The sequence below is a fragment of the Hetaerina americana genome, unplaced genomic scaffold (assembly GCF_022747635.1).
Source record: "Hetaerina americana unplaced genomic scaffold, ioHetAmer1.1.p SCAF_7, whole genome shotgun sequence".
Lineage (NCBI taxonomy): Eukaryota > Metazoa > Arthropoda > Insecta > Odonata > Calopterygidae > Hetaerina > Hetaerina americana.
The window spans coordinates 45,247,787-45,268,673 of NW_027287316.1; the positions used below are offsets into that span (position 1 = coordinate 45,247,787).

The 20,887-nt window shown below is 35.6% G+C and overlaps 2 protein-coding genes across 4 annotated transcripts in view; one reads left to right on the forward strand and one right to left on the reverse strand.

The window, feature by feature from the left end:
• Nucleotides 1–20,096, forward strand: part of LOC139696359 (uncharacterized) — a 34,971-nt gene extending 14,875 nt beyond the window's left edge. For all 3 annotated transcript variants that reach the window (XM_071595091.1, XM_071595092.1, XM_071595095.1), the window contains exons 4-8: nucleotides 1,138–1,373; nucleotides 1,501–1,676; nucleotides 1,960–2,170; nucleotides 5,701–5,844; nucleotides 18,949–20,096. In XM_071595091.1, the coding sequence (XP_071451192.1) occupies nucleotides 1,138–1,373; nucleotides 1,501–1,676; nucleotides 1,960–2,170; nucleotides 5,701–5,844; nucleotides 18,949–19,134 (953 nt within the window). In that variant the 3' untranslated portion in view covers nucleotides 19,135–20,096. The remainder of the gene's footprint in view (nucleotides 1–1,137; nucleotides 1,374–1,500; nucleotides 1,677–1,959; nucleotides 2,171–5,700; nucleotides 5,845–18,948) is intronic.
• LOC139696961 (uncharacterized) lies at nucleotides 8,501–14,389 on the reverse strand. Its single transcript, XM_071595866.1, has 4 exons — nucleotides 14,214–14,389; nucleotides 12,998–13,291; nucleotides 10,005–10,265; nucleotides 8,501–8,725 (listed from the first exon to the last, which is right to left on the reverse strand). Exons 1-4 carry the CDS (start codon nucleotides 14,367–14,369, stop codon nucleotides 8,501–8,503), a joined length of 936 nt encoding a protein of 311 aa, XP_071451967.1. The 5' UTR covers nucleotides 14,370–14,389.
• Nucleotides 20,097–20,887: the final 791 nt, after the last annotated feature.

Sequence of the window (20,887 nt, forward strand, 5' to 3'; positions counted from 1 at the left end):
AAAGTTATAAAGCATTATCTTCACAAATGTAATTATATGAACATTTCTGACTTTCATACATTAACTCTTGCAATTCAAGTTGTTCCATTTTTTTTTTTTTTAAGATAAACGTAAGTTGAATATCGAAAATGTAATTGGTATATTATTCTAGAAAATGGCTCTAGTCAGTTTGATGGAAAGTTGAACTGTCTATAATCAATTTAATTCATTAAAAAAATAGAATGTATAATTTCTTATATATGAATATGCCTTATAAAGTGAATTGTAAAATTTGGGATTAAGGATGTTTGGCCATAGTTTTGGAATCTCCGTCTGCCGTAGTACAGAAATGTGCACCTTTTACTAATTTTGGCATGCCTAACAGCTGTCATATTTGTGATATATATATTAAAAATTTACTTAATTGTTAAGCTCATGAAGAAAATAAGCTTTTTCAAATAATCATTCTTGAAAAAAGTATTTGGTGGAATGGAGCTGTATTTTGGAATTTTGAAGCGTACATATTCTGAATTTCACTTTGTAGATATTATTGTTATAGACCAAAGGGAACAATTTTATTTGGCATAGTATTGACCACTTCTTAAGAAAGTTTATGTTAAAATACTGCAGTGAATGTGTACCTCCCGATCCTCCAAAAGTAACTGAATTTTTCAAATGTATTGTGGAGGATTGGGAGGGTGCGGTTGCTAACGTACTGGCTTCCCACATAGAAGGCCCTGGTTTGAATCCTGGTGGGGGCAGATATTTTTCAGTGGTGTCCTGATCCGTACTTGAAATGATTTGTGGAGGGCACTTTGAGTGAGTACGCCGTTCATCAAATGGGATGTAAAGCTCTGGGCCCCTTGGCACCTTTCGTTAAGAGTAGGCTAATGCCGACGCCGGGTTTCTCTCCACCCTTCATCCTTTCCTGTCCATCTCTAACGGCGCAAATAACCTCAGCTGTCAGTTACCTCCTCTAAAAACTACTACTGCTACTAATACTCAGTTGATTTTATGTTTCATAGAACTAGTATTAATTCAGTATAAATAGGCATTTGGTCAAGATCTGTCTCAAATGCAACTTAAAAGTATTTCCTGGTGTAAATATAATGTCACGCCGTTGTTCCTACATTTTAGTATATTTTATTTTTGTTATAGGTTACAACAGTGTGATCAAAAGCCTGGAGAATGTTGCTCAGAAACATAAAAAGAGAGCAAATAATAAGATTGGCCGGCCATTAGATTCCAAAGAATCGTTTCGACAGCGTTCAAGTGGTCGTCAAAATGCAGGGACATATAATTATAAGGAGATATGCCTTCGCCGTTATGAAAATTTTGTCCAGGTCATATTGACTCCAGGATCCACCAAGATGAAGAACAGTCTCAATGTTCAGGTTTGTCTAATTTTTAATGACATTGGATATTGTATCACCTTTCGTTTCAGCATCTCAATTTTTGTGACCAGTAAATTTGTTTTAATTTCTTCTTCTTTTAATATGCAAGGAAATGTTTCTATTACAGGTGCTGCATGAATTCCGAGATGCACTGCAACAACTGCGTAGGGATGAATTTTGTCGTGTAGTACTGGTAACCTCCACTGGAAGTACGTTTTGTCAGGGATTGGACCTTCATTCATTACTTCACACCAATATAGAGCGTCGTAAGAAGGCTGCCCAAGAGCTCTCCGAGGCATTAAAGTGAGTGTGGTAGTATAAGTGAAAAATGGCGAATGGCATTGAAATAGAAACATTTTTCAACCCATTACGGCTTCATGAAACCCCTAATGTGCCATAACCAAAGATATCGTTTTTAAATTTTACTTTTATATGCTATTTTCAGTGAGCAATGTGATTAAATAAATGAAGTGTGTTGTTCAGTTATTCATTCAATACCCTGTTACCTCGATTGCAATTATTTTTATACTATTCTTCCAATTCATTTTATTTGAATCTTTCAATTAACTAGGCCTTTTCTTCCTAGGGAGTTCCTTCGAGTATTAGCTATGTTTAATAAGCCTATTGTGGCTGGAGTTCATGGTGCTGCTGTTGGTCTGGGTGTGACAATGCTGCCATTTTTTGATGTTGTGTATGCCAGTGACAAAGCTACCTTTCATGCACCATATGCACGTCTCGGCCAAATCCCAGAAGGTGCTGCTGTGCTGACTCTTCCACTTATGCTGGGAAATGCAGTGGTTAGTGCACATATTTTGATTTAATTCATAAAAGCATGACATGACAAAACTGTAGACCCAGTAAAGAATCTTGTAATTGCGTGCTTTTTTAAAATAGCATTATTGCACACTGAATGATTATGCCACAGTCAGCAAGCTTATCTGGCTCAAAATCTGCACTTCTGTGAAAACTCATGATCTTCACCATGTCTTTACCTTTAGTTCTATCCAAATAATTTCTGTAAATTTGTTCAGACCCACTTCAGATGTTATTAAGGAGATTAGCTTATTTAGAGGATCAGTAACTTTGCAAGGTTGTTTATTAAGTGGGATGTTGAAGTACTTCATTTATTATTCTGTTTAAAATAACATTGCCTTTTATTTCTGTAAATTGAAATGAATTACGAGGGTCATCCGGAAAGTAGTACCCGTTCGTGAAATAAAGACACAAAAGTAAATATTAACAAACATAAAAAATTTTATTTGAAATAGGATACTTTAAACTACTTCTCAACATAATCTCCAAGCAAATTAAGGCATTTGTCATAACGTGTGACAAGTTTCTGTATTCCTGCTGCATAGTCCTTCGCCGCCAGCTCATTGAGATACGCGAGGGACCCATCTTGCACAAATTTTTGCATGATGCAGATGGTGTTTAACAATTTCATGAACAATTGTTCGAGAAACATTGGGAAAATGCTCACAGATGTCATCAATTGTGACGCGCCGATCGTTCCTCACGAATTCGTCAACTGAGCTCACCAGTTGGTCTGTAATGACAGACGGTCTCCCCGAACGCTCATCGTCGTGTGTGTTCCCCCTCCCCATGTTGAAGTTGCGACACCACCGCCGAACAGACGACTCGTCCATTACATTGTCTCCATACACCTCCTTTAATTGGCGATGAATATCACATGGGCGAACGTTTCTTGCATTGAGGAATTTAATCACTGCCCTCACTTCACAACTGGCGGCGTTCTCAATTTTTTTAAACATTGTAAACAATCACAGAAACAACACAGGCAATGCTAGCGTCACGCAACTTGGCTCAGAGAAGGCAGACAAGCCACTGAAGCTATCTGACCTCGTCCAGCGGCTACTCGCGTCGTCAGCACTTCATGCGGCACGAACGGGTACTACTTTCCGGATGACCCTCGTATTTTTCACCGTTGAGTTGGGCTTGAGAGAATAAGTTTGGCCACCACTAATGATTCTTCGAGTGTCCAAATCGATCCACCCTACCAGATGTAGTTGAAAAGAAAAGGGGAAAGGGAAGAGATCAAGATGGTGTTGCAAGAAATAGTATCAATATTTTTTCTTAGCTGTCCCCTTTACCAATGGATGGAAACAGTGTTTAAAATTTAGTTGTGTAGTTAACCATGCATTGGTGATTGAGATTATTTGAGGGGCTGTAAGAATTGTGTGTCTTAGATTGTGCAGCATCTTATGCAGTAACATTTTAAATGGGCTCTGCTCTAAAAGGGTTGTCTGAAAAGTTCTCAGCCTGATGATGGCATTGACAATTTAGGTTTTCAATAAACTGGAAGTGCTGCAAAGTACTAGTCTACAGCTGCAATGGCCTCTTGTTTGGACGGCAAATTTTGGCCAGTTCGGAAACTTTCCAGTTTTTGGAAGAGGTAGATGTAAAAGAGAGCCAAATCTGGGGAATAGGGTGGATGTTCCAGCCCTTCCTAGAGCAAATCCCTAAATTTTCCAATTTTCAAGACACTTAAGTGGGCAGGCGCATGGTCGATAGAAAACAGTTTTTGTAGGCCGGGTCTTCTTTCACAAGAAGAAAATAACTCTATTTTTCGTAGAGTGCACCAAACATAGGGGTATGGTTGCACTTTTTGGACATTCTTCAAGGGTTTCATCTTGGAGGCTTTCAGGACTATGTTAAAACTCGGCTATCCATTTCTTCTTGGTGGAAATTGAAGGAGAAGAGTCCCTACACACATTAACAATCCTTGAATGAATTTCCATTAGGAGTTGTCCTTTTACAAAAGACTTATTTTACCATTTCTAAAAACACATGCACTGCCACTGATTCGAGTTCCTGCCTACAGCAAACTGCTGGATAGAATGGTTTGCAATTTCACCTGAGATCTACTCACAGTTGAGTCAACACGAGGGAAAAAATCATCCGAGTAGTAATGAAGTTCTATGGGCATGGCTGAGAATTTTTCGTACAACCCTTGTCTTTTTGACCAATAGTTACACTACAATAAATTTACACCAGCAGCATGCAGATACAATATGTATAGCAGCATGCAGGCAAGAACTATAGCCCCATATGATGAGATAGATGAATGACTTAGGCCGTTCACATGTGTGCATAAATGCTACTGAAACCAATTTTTTAAATGGGTGGATCCTACCACCAATTTAGGGGAGATTGCATTTTGTGGTTGCATCTCATGATACCCATTTTTAATATTCGTGCTCCCATGTAATGCATTTAATCAAATGTCCCCTTGTTACAATTTTGGCCGAAATTCTTTTCTGAGCAGTTCTCTTTTGGTCTGCTGAATATTTTTTATTCATGTTGCTCATGGCCTTTTTCAATCATAACAATGCACCCATATGAAGCTATATTTTTTAACTTACTGAAGTATGATCTGGAGTTAAATCTTTTCGAAATATTTCCAAGAAAACTAATGTATATTTCCTCTGTGAAAACATTGTAAACATTACCACTGGAAATTATTATCCATTTAGAAGATGATAAACGCATGCCTTACAATTTGAATATAAATTGTTTAATTTGTACTCTAGTATGATTTTATGATAGTTATGTTCTTGTAATGTGTTGTCTCTCCATCAAGGTGCTTTGACACATTCTTGGATAAATGACCCATTACTTCACATCTAAAATTTATAAGGGAAACAACTTTACATTATAACTAAATAAGAAATAATACATTAGATTTTGCATTTGTACTGGTTTCAGAGTTATTTATTTGCTCATATGACAATTTGTTTTCAGTTGCAAGTGGTGTTATATAAATGGGATTTCACTTGACTCAATTAAAATAATGACCCATATTTGACTACTTATAGCTAATTCTGTTTAAAATTTGTCACTTGAGTATTAATTGTTACTTCAATCTGATAAATAGATCCATCAATGCCTGGTTTCTTTAAGCATAATGAATTTTTAGAGAATTGTTCTAACGGAGATACGAGTGAAGAAAGTAGTACATATATAGTCTTTCATAGCTGGTTATTAGGGAGGTGACTGACAGCTAAAATCGCTCTCCATAAAGCACTTAAAGTAAGGATCAAGATACCACCGAAAAAATGTTGCCACCTCTTGGACATGAGCCTGGGCCCTCAGGTTAGGAAGCCAGTATATTAGCTACGACAGCGTCCATCTAGTCTTTCATTCTGGGAAAAATTATGTTTTATGACTTATGAATTCTTTATGGTAGGAATGAAAACTTAAGTTTTTCTGAGACAGATGTGGCTTAATAATTTATTGTCTGTATTTTGATTTTGTTTTAGAGTTGTTTAATTGTCTATTGCCAATGTTTCTTTACTGTATATTTCAGACAAGTGAGCTGTTATTTGGGAGTAGAAAGCTCACTGCCAGTGAAGCACTTCATTATGGCTTGGTTACCCGAGTTTTTTGGCCGGACACATTCCAAGAAGAGCTTATTCCAAACATTAGAGCCATGGCAACTCAATCTTCGCAGGTAAGACTATCTAATATAATTTTATTGGCCTAAGAGAGTTGGAAAGGTAAATTTTGTTTAAAGAACCGTGAAGGCCAGAGGCCTGTTTGGTAAGTTACAGATATCGCATAATTTGGTGAATAAGCAAAGGTTTGAAGTCTCAAAAAAATGAAAACTCTTCCCTATAAATTCCATAGTATTTCAAGCCGAGTGCAAAAATGAAATCACTGAATTGTGAATAAATGGATGTGGGAATCATGTAAATGTAGTCTTTTATTTGGTGGAAGTGACTCTCATTTTGCATTAACTTATTTTAATTTAGTACCTGTTTATTATCACATATATATCCTATATTCACATCACATTGATATCCTCTTTATTCCTGTGATAATGACATTTTTCTCTTTAAAATTTAAACTGAACAATTAATAGTGTAAAGTATGGTTTAAGTTCATGCTTTTTTTTCATGTACAGTAAACTCTTGATTATCCATGTGCATATTATCTCTTTTGTAGATTTTCCATGCTAGTCTCTTAGCAGCTCCTTGGAAATTTTAATAAAATTACAATGGTTAAGATAATTAAAATGCTTTGAAATTTTGATATGCTTTTTAAAAAATACAAGTTTGAAATACCTCAGCTTTCTTAAAAGTTTTTAAAATTTAAAATGATCAAAAATTGTTGTTAGTATTTAATGTTTTAATTTAAGTATTATTATACTATCCATAATTTCCCATTATCGGTTCCCTCACGTCAATTAGCCCTCGGAATTCCATATTTTCATTAAGGCAAACAACTACATAGTTTCACCGTGCAACAAATAGTCGATCACTATCTACAATGCATTGTTTTAATTGATATAATATGTCGAATATGTGAGTACACTTAAGCTATCCTTCAGTAAAATTCATCCTTCACCAGTCATTTGTTTTTCCTGCCTATTCATCAGTTTAGCTTTATGAGAAAAATATGTTCAGCTATTCACTTTGTGGTAATTCTATGTTCTGGAAATCTATAATTCTACCTTTTTAAAAGAAATTACTCTACATTCCTAAAAAAACTCTAATTAATCACAGGGAATGAAAGAGGAGAGTTTCCATGTGTATTCCTTTATATCACAACTAAATATATTATAAGGTTATTTTGGTCATCCATGTCTATTGATTATTTATGCTTTATCATACATCCATTAGCATGAATAATGAAGAGTTCACTGGATTTTGTTCATGAATGCAAAAATTGTTGGGCCTGTTGTTTACTATTTGGTATAGACCACATTTACCCTTTAAGAAGAAATATTTGTGTTGGTGCAAGCAAGGTACCATAGAACCAAATCCATTGCTTTAGTCATTTCCTCTTAAGTGATAGCCAAATTGCTACTTTTTTGTTTATATCCTAGGTGAACAGCACTGCTATTGGTCAAAAATACTGATATGCAGGTAGTGTTTTAAATTTAATTATGTGTATTAGAATGGAGGATCAGTTGAATGTTTCGAACAAAGTTGGGTACAATTAAATGAAGAATACAATGTATCTTTCCACTGTCTTTTATTCACGTACAACCAGTTTCAATGCTCAAGCGTCATCATCAGGTCAACCAGTTTCAACGCTTGAGCGTTGAAACTGGTTGTACATGAATAAAAGACAGTGGAAAGATACATTGTATTCTTCATTTTTAATTAAAATGAATTTCCACTAAGTTGGGCCGGGAACAATTGAATAAAGTTGGGTATATTAAGGTAGGTCGCCGTAGTACAGGGATAGAGTGTTGGACTACTGACTGGAGGGCCGTGGTTCAATTCCCGGGCACACCTCTCTGGACACCCTCAATTCCACTCCAGTCGTGTAATTTTTCGGGTACCAGATCTTCTTGGAAAACCATAGCTGGCACAGGAAAAGGAACTGTCGCCCCTGCACTGATGTGTAAATATAACATGCGGTTGAGCTTAGTATTGGGTGAACTCTACCGTCACCTACCAAACTGACCTTTGGGTTGATTACTGTGTTTATGGCTTAGGTATCTAAAGCTCATTTCAATGCTGTCAAAACGCTATTAGAGAAAAGAACTAATCTTTATTGCTAAGATTTCATTATATTACATGACTTGGGGGTAATAAATCTTCCACGTTGATTTATTATGTTGAACCATTATTATTAACACAGAACAGTTTTTAAACTAAGGAGCACCTCCCTGTTAAATATACAAGCATAGGGAAATTAAATATATTATCTTTACAATGCACTAGATACTGAAGCTATTTCCTAATATGCCTTACAAAATTTGTGCAGTAATAGTAAAACCTATATGTAACAGAAGTGGCTGCTTCATGTATTATTGCTCTTATAAAAGAGAGTTACAGACATACTCTGCTTTTCTTGTGTATATGTTTTACTGAAAGACATTTTTCTTTGTGCATTGCCTCTAGGTTGTTAAGTGTGGTTTCCTATTTAATGAACCTGAAATCTAAGTTAATTGATATCACTTTCCTTTTAGTTATTCACATGTTACAAAAAATAATTTTATCAGCTCAGCAGTTTAAGCAACAATTTTTTATCCATGGTTGTCAAATTACCTTTATCATATTGTACATTAGATTTTTTCATGTAAAATAGGTGCTTTCATGTTCTTTTTAGCAGAATAAATTATGCTTCTCAACAGAATAAATATGATGGTTGCATCATACGTATGGAGAATACGGCATATTGTTATTACTTCTTATCCAACTCAGTTTGCAAACTGCTCTGTATGCAGTTCCAGAAAAGAAGAGTTCGGAAACATTAACTGGAATCCTTGGATGTTGTGTGACACATAGGTATCCAATCGGGCATGAACATTGATAATATGATGCAAAACTCTCTGCGTTTACATGGCCACAGAATTCTCTTGGTTGGCATCGTTTCAGCTGTAAAAAACAAAATACTGTGATTAAAGAGGGTGAGGTTGATGGTTAGTTCATGGATATACACTAATGTCATATAACTTAATCCTGATGCAATTAACCTATGAGCCCAAATACTTGTGCTATTACATGTAGATGGCGAGATAATGTTAAGTTTCAGAATATCACATTGAAATGAAAATTGAGTTGCACCGCTTACATGATGCTTTTTTGGTTAAGTTAGCGAACCATTCAGCATTTTTAAACTGACAATGCTTGGGCCCTAGTTAGTCACTTATTATACACTGGCATATTGCATTGTACTTAATTATTTTTAATTAGCCATTCAAGTTATCTGTGGTGTACCCACAAGCTGATATCGAATAATGAATGGTTTACTAGGAGAGTAGGGTTTGTTGTAGTGTAGTGATCAAAATCCCATAGTCCGGGCTTGGCAAGTACCTTGTACATTTTCCAGCGTGTCACTTTGACAAGACAGCTTATGGCGACTCTTAAGCTTGACCTTGAATTCATTTATCCTTAAATGTAGTACGGTATAATGGAGATAATTGTGTTTTGAACCCAGCCATGGTATTGAACATAATATCATTTGTTACTCATTTGCAATACCTCATCAGATGATTTCAACTGCCTTAATAAATATATTGACATGGTAGCACATTTTTATTGCTAATTAAAAGTAAATCTTGGTCTCATACTTGGCTTAGATAGTTGTACTGTGTCCTGAAATTCCTCATGTAAGCGATAGCCGTTGTTTGAATTTTGCTATGCTAGATACAGCCTAACACCACTAATAGAGCTGCTTTTTCGTTATAGAATGGCATTTTGGCATGAAACTAATTCCTCCCAAATTTGTTTTCATTATTTAGTACTGTGACAGGTTTATGTAAAACTATAATATAATTTCGACAGTGTCTGCTCCTTAGCTGGTAATTGCAATTTTTAGTGCCATTTAGTATCTGATTTTGATATTAAATTTTCCACAGAAATTTAGATATGCTATTGCATTCATTGTTATTTGCTTTAGTCTGCTGCTTGTGCTAGTAACACAATTTTCAATGGTTGAGAAGGAAGCTTGCATGCTTATAAAGTGTAGTTACTTCCATCCCCCTCCACAGATTTGTAATTAGTGCTTTGAATTGAAACTGTGACTCGGTGAATCTTAATTTATTTGTGGACAACTAAGACTCAGCAAGCTTTAATATAAAGCTATAAGCATTGACTTAGCTAGGGCATATGCTATAATTTTTTATACCTGAAAAAACAAATGCAAGATACTCACTGGTGTGCATGTGTAGTAATCACTAGCATCCACTGTACCGTTTCCATTGTCAGTTAATATTCTCCGCTGATATTTCCAGTATCGTGACTGTGGACACTTGCAATTGACAGTGGCATGCAATGAAGAATAATCATTGAGATGAAATCTTCGCTCTTTTCTTGTGGTTGGTCTAGGAGAGTCATCAGAGGATGCCTGCATTCTAATTCGAAGGGCTGCTTGTTTTGGCTGGCATTGTGGCATTCTTCTAATATTTTGGCAAAACTAAGAAAAAGAAAAAATAATTTTAATTGATTACTACCCTGCAACTTTAAACTTGAGACTATATCCTTCCAAAATATACCTTAAACGGTAGATTACCAATGATAACAGGACTATTAAGTTTTATTTCACATGAGGCCAAGGTATTAATCAGGATCATCAACAAAAGGATGAGGAAAAGAGCAAAGGAGTACTAAAGAGAAGATCAGTTTCAGTTTAGAAAGAGTATAGATATTCCTGATGCCATAGCAGTAATAACTAATATAAAGGAACATAAGATTACTCACTGAATGTATTTGTAGATTTTAGGTGTCCCACAGGGTTAGCTGGGTAAAATCAGGGTGCATACTGCACAGGCACAGATAGCAAATGGAGAGTAGGATGGGCAGTGCTAAGCAAGGTAGCAAGTCAGGGATATCCATTATCACATGTTCTTTGCAAAATATATATGGAGGAAATGGTAAGGGAAGTGCTGGGGTAAAAGTAAGTGGGCAGCTCTTCAAATTTGTCAGATTTGCAGATAAATATTATAGAAAATAGATTATAAGAAATAGATATAAGAAAGAATATAGATTATAAGAAAATAAAGATGATAAAATTCTCAATAAATAGAAAGGTTAAGTTGAATATTAAAATTAGGGGACATAAACAGAAATAAGTAAAATGGTTTACCTATTAAGGAAGTGTTTTGGATGGCTGTGCAGAGTGGTGGAGACATAAAAAGAATAATTCCATCGGGTAAAGAAGCATTTACAAAGAGGCTGTAGTTCATGGCAAGCACCTTTAGATGTGAATAAAGGACTAGTGAAAATGTTAATATGCAGCTTATTTTTATATGACTCAGAAACTTAGTCATTGAGGCAGCAAGATAAGCATTGAATGAAGGTCTTTTCAAATGTGGGTGTGGAGAAGAGTAGATAAAATAAAATGGTCTGAAAATTTTAAAAAATGATGTAGTTCTAGGCATTGTATTAGAAGAAAAAAGTTTGTTGATTCTAAGCAGGCAAGACTAGTGAATGCAAGAGGTACTGAGAGGCAAATTGAGTGGTGAAGATTTGGGGGAGAATGTTGAGAAAGTGAGGCAGAGGGAGGAAAAGAATAGGAATTATGGATGGAATTAAGGGTGTTATAAAGTATGCCAAGCGAAAGAATAATATACTATATTCTACGTGTAGCATGGAGTCTAAGAATATTTATTGTCATGTTAGTTAAGCTTTAGGTAAGCAGTTCAGATTTTTTTCACACCCAATAATGGAAAAACATGTCCTGACCTCCTGCCTATCATGGTTTCTATCCATCTGTACAATCTTAAGATGAGGTATAGATCCCCACCCTCTACTCTCTTTCCAATCTCTACACCTGTTTTAGCCCAACTAATTGTTATTTCCATCAATTTTGGAGTTTTCCTTTCTTGTTAAAAAAAATATTTTTGTGGCATAAGGAACTCTCCATCCAGGTAATGTCTGGAAACCCAGTGTGAGTACTGTCTGGTTATGGTGTGTGTTAGGTGGGTAAAAAATGAAAAGCATTTAATAGCAATACTCTAATAATTTTTACAATTTAGTCATGCGGTTAGGGTGTGAACTCATCCCTGCTGGAAGTTGATGTGGGCTTCAGAACTCTTAATTCTTATGCCCAGTCGTACATTTTATTTTGTTATAATACTCAGATAATTTTTTTTAATAACAGGAAAAAATTAGTTTACAAAATATGCAATTTGATAGTAAAATGGCTCCTAAATTTAATTTGAACAAAGAGTAGGAATGTCCCTGCTACTCTTACCTTGCAGATAATCAATGCAGTCATTATCCTTGATGGCAAATAGCAATGAGTTGTGCTGTATGTTTGAAGAACTGCGTATCTGTAAAATCATCTTATTATTTGTGTAAATTAAATTTCTGAAACCTATGTGTAAATGATTTATCAAATTTCATAGTAAATTTTGCCAGTCAATTGTATTTTTCTGCAACCGACATTTTTTTTCCTAATGACAAGTAAATTGATGCTCACCTCTTGTCATTTATTGTATTCAACAACTGACTATTGACTATAAGTTAAAATATTGTGGTCAACTATTGTATTCATTACTATTTCCAAATTGCAATTCTGATGAAGCCCATGGATGAATTTTATGATACAAAATTCACATTCAATATTGCCAAGTTGTGTTCACCCTTTGTATTTATTTAAAATCCCATGGAGCTAAGCCATAATGCTAAGTATCTTCCAATATTAAATGCAGCCCAACTGTAATTTGCAATTAGTTTAGAAATTACTATAGGTGTAACTTACGCATAGTTGTCACCACTATAATCATCTGTATCCTTTCCTTAACTAAATAACAGCCTCACAATTAAGTCTAACCAATCTAACCTCATAACTAAGGGCATTTGGAAAGTATTCTTTTATATATTTATTAATTTTAACAGGATTGCTTCCTTTTCTTAAAATGTGTAATAAAATTGCTTCAGTAAAAATACCCAGGATAAAGCATATCTTAATTAAAGCCAGTTGGCTTGCTGGTTGATCAATCTGGATGACTTAGTAAGGAAAGAATAAGAAATGTGCTCTCAGTGTCAGCAATAAGTGCAGAGCCTGTAACCAGCAGAGGATGAGTACAATTTAAGCACTTTTTTAGGAAGCTTTTGAACTAGTGAATTCTGCTCAGCATCGTTTATTTCTATCCAAATCGTTAGCCATGTGCAAACTCCAAATCATTCAATGCATACACTTGCCTTGACCTGTGAGCGGTTGTTAAGTGACATGGTGCGATCACGTGTGTACATAACCCCTTTTAGGGTGCCAGGGAATTCTATTTCATCAGGATCCACAATCATGGGTGCTGGAGAATTTGTCGTGTTGATTGATGGTCCTCGTGGACTCCATCGCCATGGACATTCCTGACGATCTGGACAGCGACAAAGACGGTGAACTAGTGGTGGTTGCCAAAACCGTTTATGAACAATGCTGCAAATAGCAGCATTTTCCCCATCATTTGTGCAGGTTTCCAAATCTCGCTCACTTCTTGCCTGAGGTAGAAATGTTTAGGAGTTATTAATTTAAATGATAGACTCTCAATCACTCAATAAACGTGCTAGCATCACATAAAAACTTGGAATGAAAATTCCTGAAATTTTTTCTTGACAATTATTTTTAAAATTTCCCACCCATACATATTAATACTACTTCGATTTTCTATCTATCATTTAGATATTTCCAAAAAGGATTATAAACTCTGCTTCTTTATGTACACTCTGGTAATAACTAAGAATGATAGAAACTCTAAACATATATCATTATTGATCATGTAATTTTCTTAGTTTTGAAATAGGAAATAGTTTCTTCATTTAAAAGCTAAATTTGGAAAAATTAACTTCTGTAAATGTCCCATAATTTTATGTGTTTTGATAAAAAGTATATATTTTAATGGTACCAGTGGCTAGTGAAGGGATTGCTAACCAGTGAAGACAGCCAAAATTTTATATAACTTTACATTGGTTTCAGAAGGGCATTGTTGCCTGGTCCAGTGTGTTGAAATCTAATTCACATTTTTATGGGTGTTTTGCATTTTCCTGTGGTTACAATAATCATTATGATAGAGCTTAAAACCCTTAGTCATGTGGTAATGCTATAAAATACTTAAAATATACTAGTACCAGCTTCATGAGCCAATGTGTGAAGTATATCAAGTGAATGTATCAAATATATCAGGTGTAGTAAGTATTTTTCAGGTGCCATTGCCATCCCTAGCTCTTTCAAGATATCTGTCAATTTCCCAGGGAACCTAGGCTCATCTGTAATCTATAAAATGGCGGAAATCGAAGAAGCTGGTGATGCAATAGACTTGGGTAACATGTAAATTATTTTGTGATATCATACTCGAGATTGAATGTGGTAAATTTTGACCTAGTAAGGGGAGACAGCATCTTCAGATAAAGTCAAAGACCTTACCTGACCCTGGTAGTGAAAATCCGCTTCCTGCAGTTGCGTTATGATACCCGTGTAGAGGGGGGCGTTAGCCGGAGGAACCACTGCATTTCCGTTAGAGTAAGGAGCCTGCCCCAATAATGATGATACCACAAAAAATATTTCCACGGTGCGCGCCATAATTCTTCCGAGTATTTTCTCACCCGACCATCAGTCCCACAAATAGGTTTTTCTAGCAGTCTTGACCTCCCCAAGCCCCCCGGGCGCTTACATCTGTCTTATCTCAGCGCGCACCGCCTACGCCTTCCGTAGACGCGAGTTTTAGAGACATGGTGAATGCCGCCGGAAGTATCACCACAACAAGAGCTCAGACAGCCGAGTAATGAACTTATTCAACATTTGTAAGTTTCTATATTACTGTTAGGGAGTGTGCAACTTCTTTCCTTTCCGTTATGCACACTGGCTTGCTTATTTTTGATATGTAGAATCGTGGCGTACCTGGTATTATAAAATACAACTGGCAAGTAATGGGGTCTCGTAGAAATACGAGTATTATTATCTTGTATGTTCATTTCGGAATAGAAAGCATTTTAATGCAATAGCAGTGTTTATATGTTAGTTTCAACACTCACACGAGTCAGATTGCTTGTGTGCTCTTCAGTTGGTTTACTTTAGTGGTGTCACATTCTCCCAGGAGTCTGCACTCAAAATACTCTACGTTGTTTCCATGAAACGAACTCATTTTCCAAATAATTTTCTCTACCAGGTGGAGATGCCTATTTAGCTTAGCTGAACATGAAAATTAAAAATGGCGTAAGTAGTGTGAAAGTAGGGGACAGAAACATTCAAATACTTTACCCAAGAGCTTGAGAGTCTCTGTGATTAGTGATTGCGGCTATAATAACACTTGGTAGGTAATTGCGTTACTTGGATTAATTGAGGCTTTGGTAATTCTCAGAAACCTTAATATCATCGGCGCTAACACAGTAATATGTCTCTAACGCAGTGTGTCATCGATTTTTAAGTTGCGACGGTACGGAATGACTTACGAGATAATACCGCATTTCATTTATATGGATTCAATAATACAAGGTTTGTATAAAAATTATCCTGAAAAGTTTTCGAAGACGAGAGTTATTTAAGATATTGCTAAATTGACTCATAGTACATCCCTTAAGCGTCGACACACTTTTGTCTGCGGTTTTTCCACGAATCGAAGGCTCCCTGGTCGGCGGATTCCGGAAAGTCCTTAAGGATACGCTTGCAGGCTTCTTTGGGGGCAATTAGGTTCCCATGGTGGTGTCCTTCGAGGGAGGATTTTCTCTTGGGAATAGGAAGCAGCCCCCAAGTGCCAAGTCGGGACTGAAAGAGGGTTGGGCAATCGTCGCGATGCCATTACAAAGGGTCTTCGCAAGCTGAAACTCGACTCTGCTTTTGGTCGTCTGTCAAGGCCTTCGGGACGAGTTTAGGGCAGAATTTTCGCATCGCAAAATTTTCAGTAATAATGGTGTGCACTGTCATCTTATCAATGCCAATACGATCTGCGGTCATGCGCACACCTAACCGACGTTTTGAATCCAGCAATTAACGCACACGTTGTTGTCGGTTCTTGACGTCGACTGTCGTCAAGCATGGGGCTCGTCCGCCACACTCTCCCGGACATCTTTGAAGAGCTTCTGCCTTCTGAAAACTGCAGTTTGTGACATGCTTTCATCCTTAAACACTTGGCGAATCATGTCAAACGTCTCCTTACCCGATTTCCCAAGTCTAACGAAATTTGATGGCGTACCGCTGTTCAATCGTTCGGTGCATTTTGCTCTTGCGCCGAGTCACTCGACACGGGTCACACGATCTAGGCTGAACGAACGTTCGCAAGCGATTGGCGCTTGATGCGTGTTGAAGGTTAGCGCCCCCCTCCCCACCACCGAGCCTACGCGTGCGAGCTGCGACGTACAGTCACGTCAAAAAAAAATGCCCTGGATACTTTTTGTGCAAACCTTGTTTGTTCGGATGTACGATATTTACCCTTATTGAGTTGAAATAGAGGTATTTGTGTTGCCACTGCCTGTGGTTTTTTTGGCTGTGTATTTTAGGGGTGTCTGTAACTTTTCAATTGTTTGCTGTATTTATTAAATATTTGAATACCTCGACATTCATGTATCAATTTCCTGTCGAAACAAGAAAAGGACCGTTTGCAAGGATGTCACTCCAATTTTGTTTCATTCTTGAATTCTATAGCTTTTTTCATTCTCAACATTTTTAGTATGGGTGACTGTTTCCAAAAATGAATTTTTGTGACTTAACAACAGCTTGTTATTTTATATGTTGAAATTTATTATGATAGTTTGCCTATTAAAAATGTTATTTCCTGAAGGATTTAGGTTAATATCATCATACATAACTTCATTAAAAATGTATTCACGATTCACTTAATAATATTATCCCTAAAATTTAATATACTTACTTACTGACTGAAAAGGCTTAAACTTAATGCCTTATGTGCATTAAAATATGGTTTCTGCATTTACTATGAGAATATTTATTTCTGAAAGGTTATCAAGATGAATAGAACTAAAATTCATCCAGGAAATGAGGGAAGATTACAAAGAAAAACTTAAAAGGAAATTAGGCTAATCTGAGTGTATATCATCAATAGCTTGACTGCAGGAATACTATTAGCAAAATAGAAATTGTAATGATTGATGAGAAACTTACTGGGAATAATTAATATGCAGTTATTCTTTCATTATAACTGAATAAATGCGCTAAATTTTGCAATTCCAGAAATACAATAAATAAGTTCAGTAAAAAATCACTTTGGGTGGGGAACAGTTCGTTATAGGTACCTATGATTAATTCCACAGAAACTGTGGGAGATGCCGGAACAGTAACTATCAACGGAGTCATCCGCTAATGTGCATTTCAATGCAACATTTTCAGAGTATAAAAATCATTCGCCTTGACTGGTAAGAAGACGCCTAGCTGGCTTAAGTAGCTAAAGCACTCGACCGGATATTAAGGGATCTGGGTTCGAATCCCAGTCAAGGCGAATGATTTTTACACTCTGAAAATGTTGCATTGTCTCCATGATTATTTAGCAATGTACATACCTGTATTGTGGTGAACAATAAGTTTAGGATGCATCATTTTTTCTGACTCATTCCTAACCTACATGTCACGATGGATTAAAAGCAGGTGTTATAGTGAATACCGGCTGAAAAAGTCATTTTTAAGTATATTCACCGATATTACAATATTTTTTTTAATTTAAAGAACATGAATTTAATTGCCGGCTGAAAAAGTCATTTTTAAGTATATTCACCGATATTACAATATTTTTTTTAATTTAAAGAACATGAATTTAATTGCCTTAGTAGTTAGCGGTTTTTGCTGAGTTCATCTGTACCCTTCACTGGAGTATTATCGCATGCTAGTATCTGGAGAGAAAGTAAAAAAATTAGGAAGGTGCTGGTGAACCCAGAACCATGTTTTGTATGTAAAACATTTGATTAGTCTTCAATGAATTTTGTTATTAAATATTCCTGGATGCATGTAATTTATAGTATGTAGTCATGATAAAGTTAAAAAAAACTCCAGTTCTACCAATCTTCAGGGCAGGAAAATAACTGAATAGTAAGCAGAGTTATGAAAATCCATCTGTGTTGTTGATGACATCCTCGTTTAATGTGAATAATTTTCTGCTCAGCCATTTGTTCAATTTTGGAAATAAAAAATGTCACTGGGTTTAAATCCTGGTGAATACGGTGGATGTTGTTATAATTCTAACTTTTGCCATTAAAACTGCACTGTTGTGCACCAATGCAGTGTCTTAATGGGAGATAATTATTTTCTTTACTAAATGAGGTTTTTTTTCTTAATTTCTTCACTCAACCAGTGCAATAACAATGCATAATACTCTCCATTTATCAATTGTCCTTCTTGCAAGTATTCAACATACATGACTCCATGAGCATCCCAAAACACTGTGACCATCACCTTGTCGGTTGGTTCCACCATCTTCGCCTTATTTGGAGCTGGATTGACAAAAGACATAAAAACATATATATGTTTTTCAAATCTTGATTAACGAAGTAATTTAAAAAGACACATTCTAAATGTACTCTTCTGTAATTTAAACTTGATAAGAATATAATTTTCATTGCCCTGCCAACCCATATTTTAATCTAGAGGTTTATATAGCAAAGACTCACCGTTGACCGAGAGACTTTTAGTTTAGTCTGCTGTTAAAGTAAGTCCCTGTAGGACATTTCATTTTTATAAAAAGTCAGTAGCTTGACCAGTGGTTGTCACTAAGCACCTTCACCTCTTTGATCTTTCCTTTTGCATATTTTCTATAATAGATGGATAAAATTTTACCTACTACAGTTCAATTTAATGTCTCATGACCTTAAGTCCTTGTGGTTTATTACTTCAATATACAGGGATATTGTCCCAGGGACATATGCTCAAACCACCCATAGTTTTTCACCGAACGGTTGCTTCTACCAGGTTAGTGAAATTTTGTGCGAGTATTAATGCTTCTGTATAATAAAAAAAATGTTTTCCTCAAAGCTTGTCATTTCTCCAACTTGTTTTTATAATTCCAGTACCTCTTACCTAGACAACCCCTAAAAAACTCCAGCATGAAATTTATACTAGTGTTACATGTGTTCAAATTTTCAGCCACCGTGTACTTTCAAAGTGAGGATATTTACTGAATGATGTCCTGAAGATGTTTATTTTTTTCTTCTATTCACAGTCCATGCAAGCTATGAAGGCTCTATTACGCCTCAATCTGCGTGTCAAACTGGAGGCCACCCTCGATAGTGAGTCAAGCTTACTGGTACAACATTGGTGCAGTCCAGAATGTCAGCGAAATTTCAGAAAGTTCCTGGAAACATCCGATGAAGTGTTTCTTCAGAGACAGAAAAAGGAGCCTTGTTGATTTAATGCCTCAGTTTGTCTCCAATGGCTGAAAATTACTTTACTTCATTTCTTCTAATGAGAAATGTCAAGAACCAATTCAGAAAGTACAAATATTCCATTTGTATAAGATGGAAAATACAAAATTGAATGTTAATGTTTAGTTAGTTAAATATGATGCACAGGTTTACATTTGAGACTGAGTGGCTGAATTCATAGAAATTTCAAATAATGTTTACATGTAAATAACGAGAAGCCAATGTAGCAAAAAAAGTTATATATTTTCACTTCTTTAGATATGTACAAACCATATAGGTTCATAATACTTCACCTCCCATTGTAGCCCTAAAAATATTCAGCAACAAATATTTGTACTGTTGAACTTCTGACCAGTCTAGTTCATAATATCCTGTAAATATAGCAATATTGGTCATATTTATAAGGGTTTGAGGTGTCATAAAGTGCTGCTTTGTTGTTATTAGAGTTTTAAGGCCAAGCAAGGAAGTGAATTGGATTCAGTAGCTATTTCTGTGCTCAATTCATCTATTTTTTCATGAAGCACAAGTAGCTGCATGATTGCCACCCTTTGAATAATCAAGGTAACATGACTGGTGCTTATCACAGGTTAATGAATTGTAAACATATATCACTTTGTATGATTAATATAATTTTGAATTCAAGACCTTGGTGGAGGCACTTTCAGTTATTTTATTCAGTTTTGTGTACTTGTCATGTTTTTGAATGTACTTGTTAAATATTTATGCAGTTTTAAATCCTTTCTTCAATTATTTGTAGGTGCTTTACTTTAGTTTGTAATTGAAGTTTATGCGAAACAAAAGGTATGTCTGACAATCATGACTTTGATCTGATTGTCTTATAATTTGGTTAAATTATTAAATTACTTAAGTATGATTGTTAATAGGCATATTTAGTTGTATAATTAATTTAAATATGCGGAGTTGTGATCATTTTCTTGGTCCTTAATGTTCCAAAGGATAATTGAATTTGTGTTTTTTCTTTTATTGTAGTACATGCATTGTTTTTAGACAGTGATTTTCTTAATGAAATGGTTAATGTGTGTTTTTTTTATATTTTGAAAATACTGGCCAAGTTGTGAATTTTTTGGTTGATCTTACATTTTAAAAAAAGATTCTTGGAAAATCTACCAGTATGTACATTTCATGGTTAATGCTAAACTGACATTTTTGGCATAATAAATAGAGCCACAAAGTATTTACATTAAGTTTCTGCTGCACTTCATTATCTTGCTGCAAATGTTTCATATCCTTTTAATATCGTATGTTTTAAGATATGGATAGTTATCATAAATCATGATTTGCATAGAGTAGAGTTGAATTTAAGGATGACCTGGCATGAACTCATTTATCTCGAGTAGAAGAGGTAGTAGGAATTATTTAGGAGAAGCTGAGTCCAAGATTATAAAGTATTTCTTTCTAATTTGGCTTTTGAAAGTGCCTTTTGAGTGTAGGCAGCACTAATAGGAATTTGATTTAATGGTGAGAAAGTAGAAACGAAATTCCCATTGAAATAACATATTCTTCTTTGATCTGGGAAAAGCTTTAAGACTCGGGGATGATGGTCATTGAAATATAAAAGTATTATTATGAAGGAGGATTCTCACCAAAGGTGGTAAAATTCTATGAAAATGCACTTGGTCAACATTTGGCTAGACAATTTACCCTAACACGTTCGTAAGTTAAATGTATGTTTTAAATTCTCACAGATTTTTGTCCTCTCAGCATGAGTCCGATAGA

Bases quoted from the DNA above. Each gene is read 5' to 3' on its own strand.
- LOC139696961 (XM_071595866.1), bottom strand. From the start codon at position 14,369: ATGGCGCGCACCGTGGAAATATTTTTTGTGGTATCATCATTATTGGGG. The intron at 10,266-12,997 runs GCAAGTGTATGC...TCTTTTTCTTAG, and splicing joins ACAACCGCTCACAGGTCAAG to TTTTGCCAAAATATTAGAAG. The intron at 8,726-10,004 runs GTGAGTATCTTG...TGTTTTTTACAG, and splicing joins ATTACTACACATGCACACCA to CTGAAACGATGCCAACCAAG.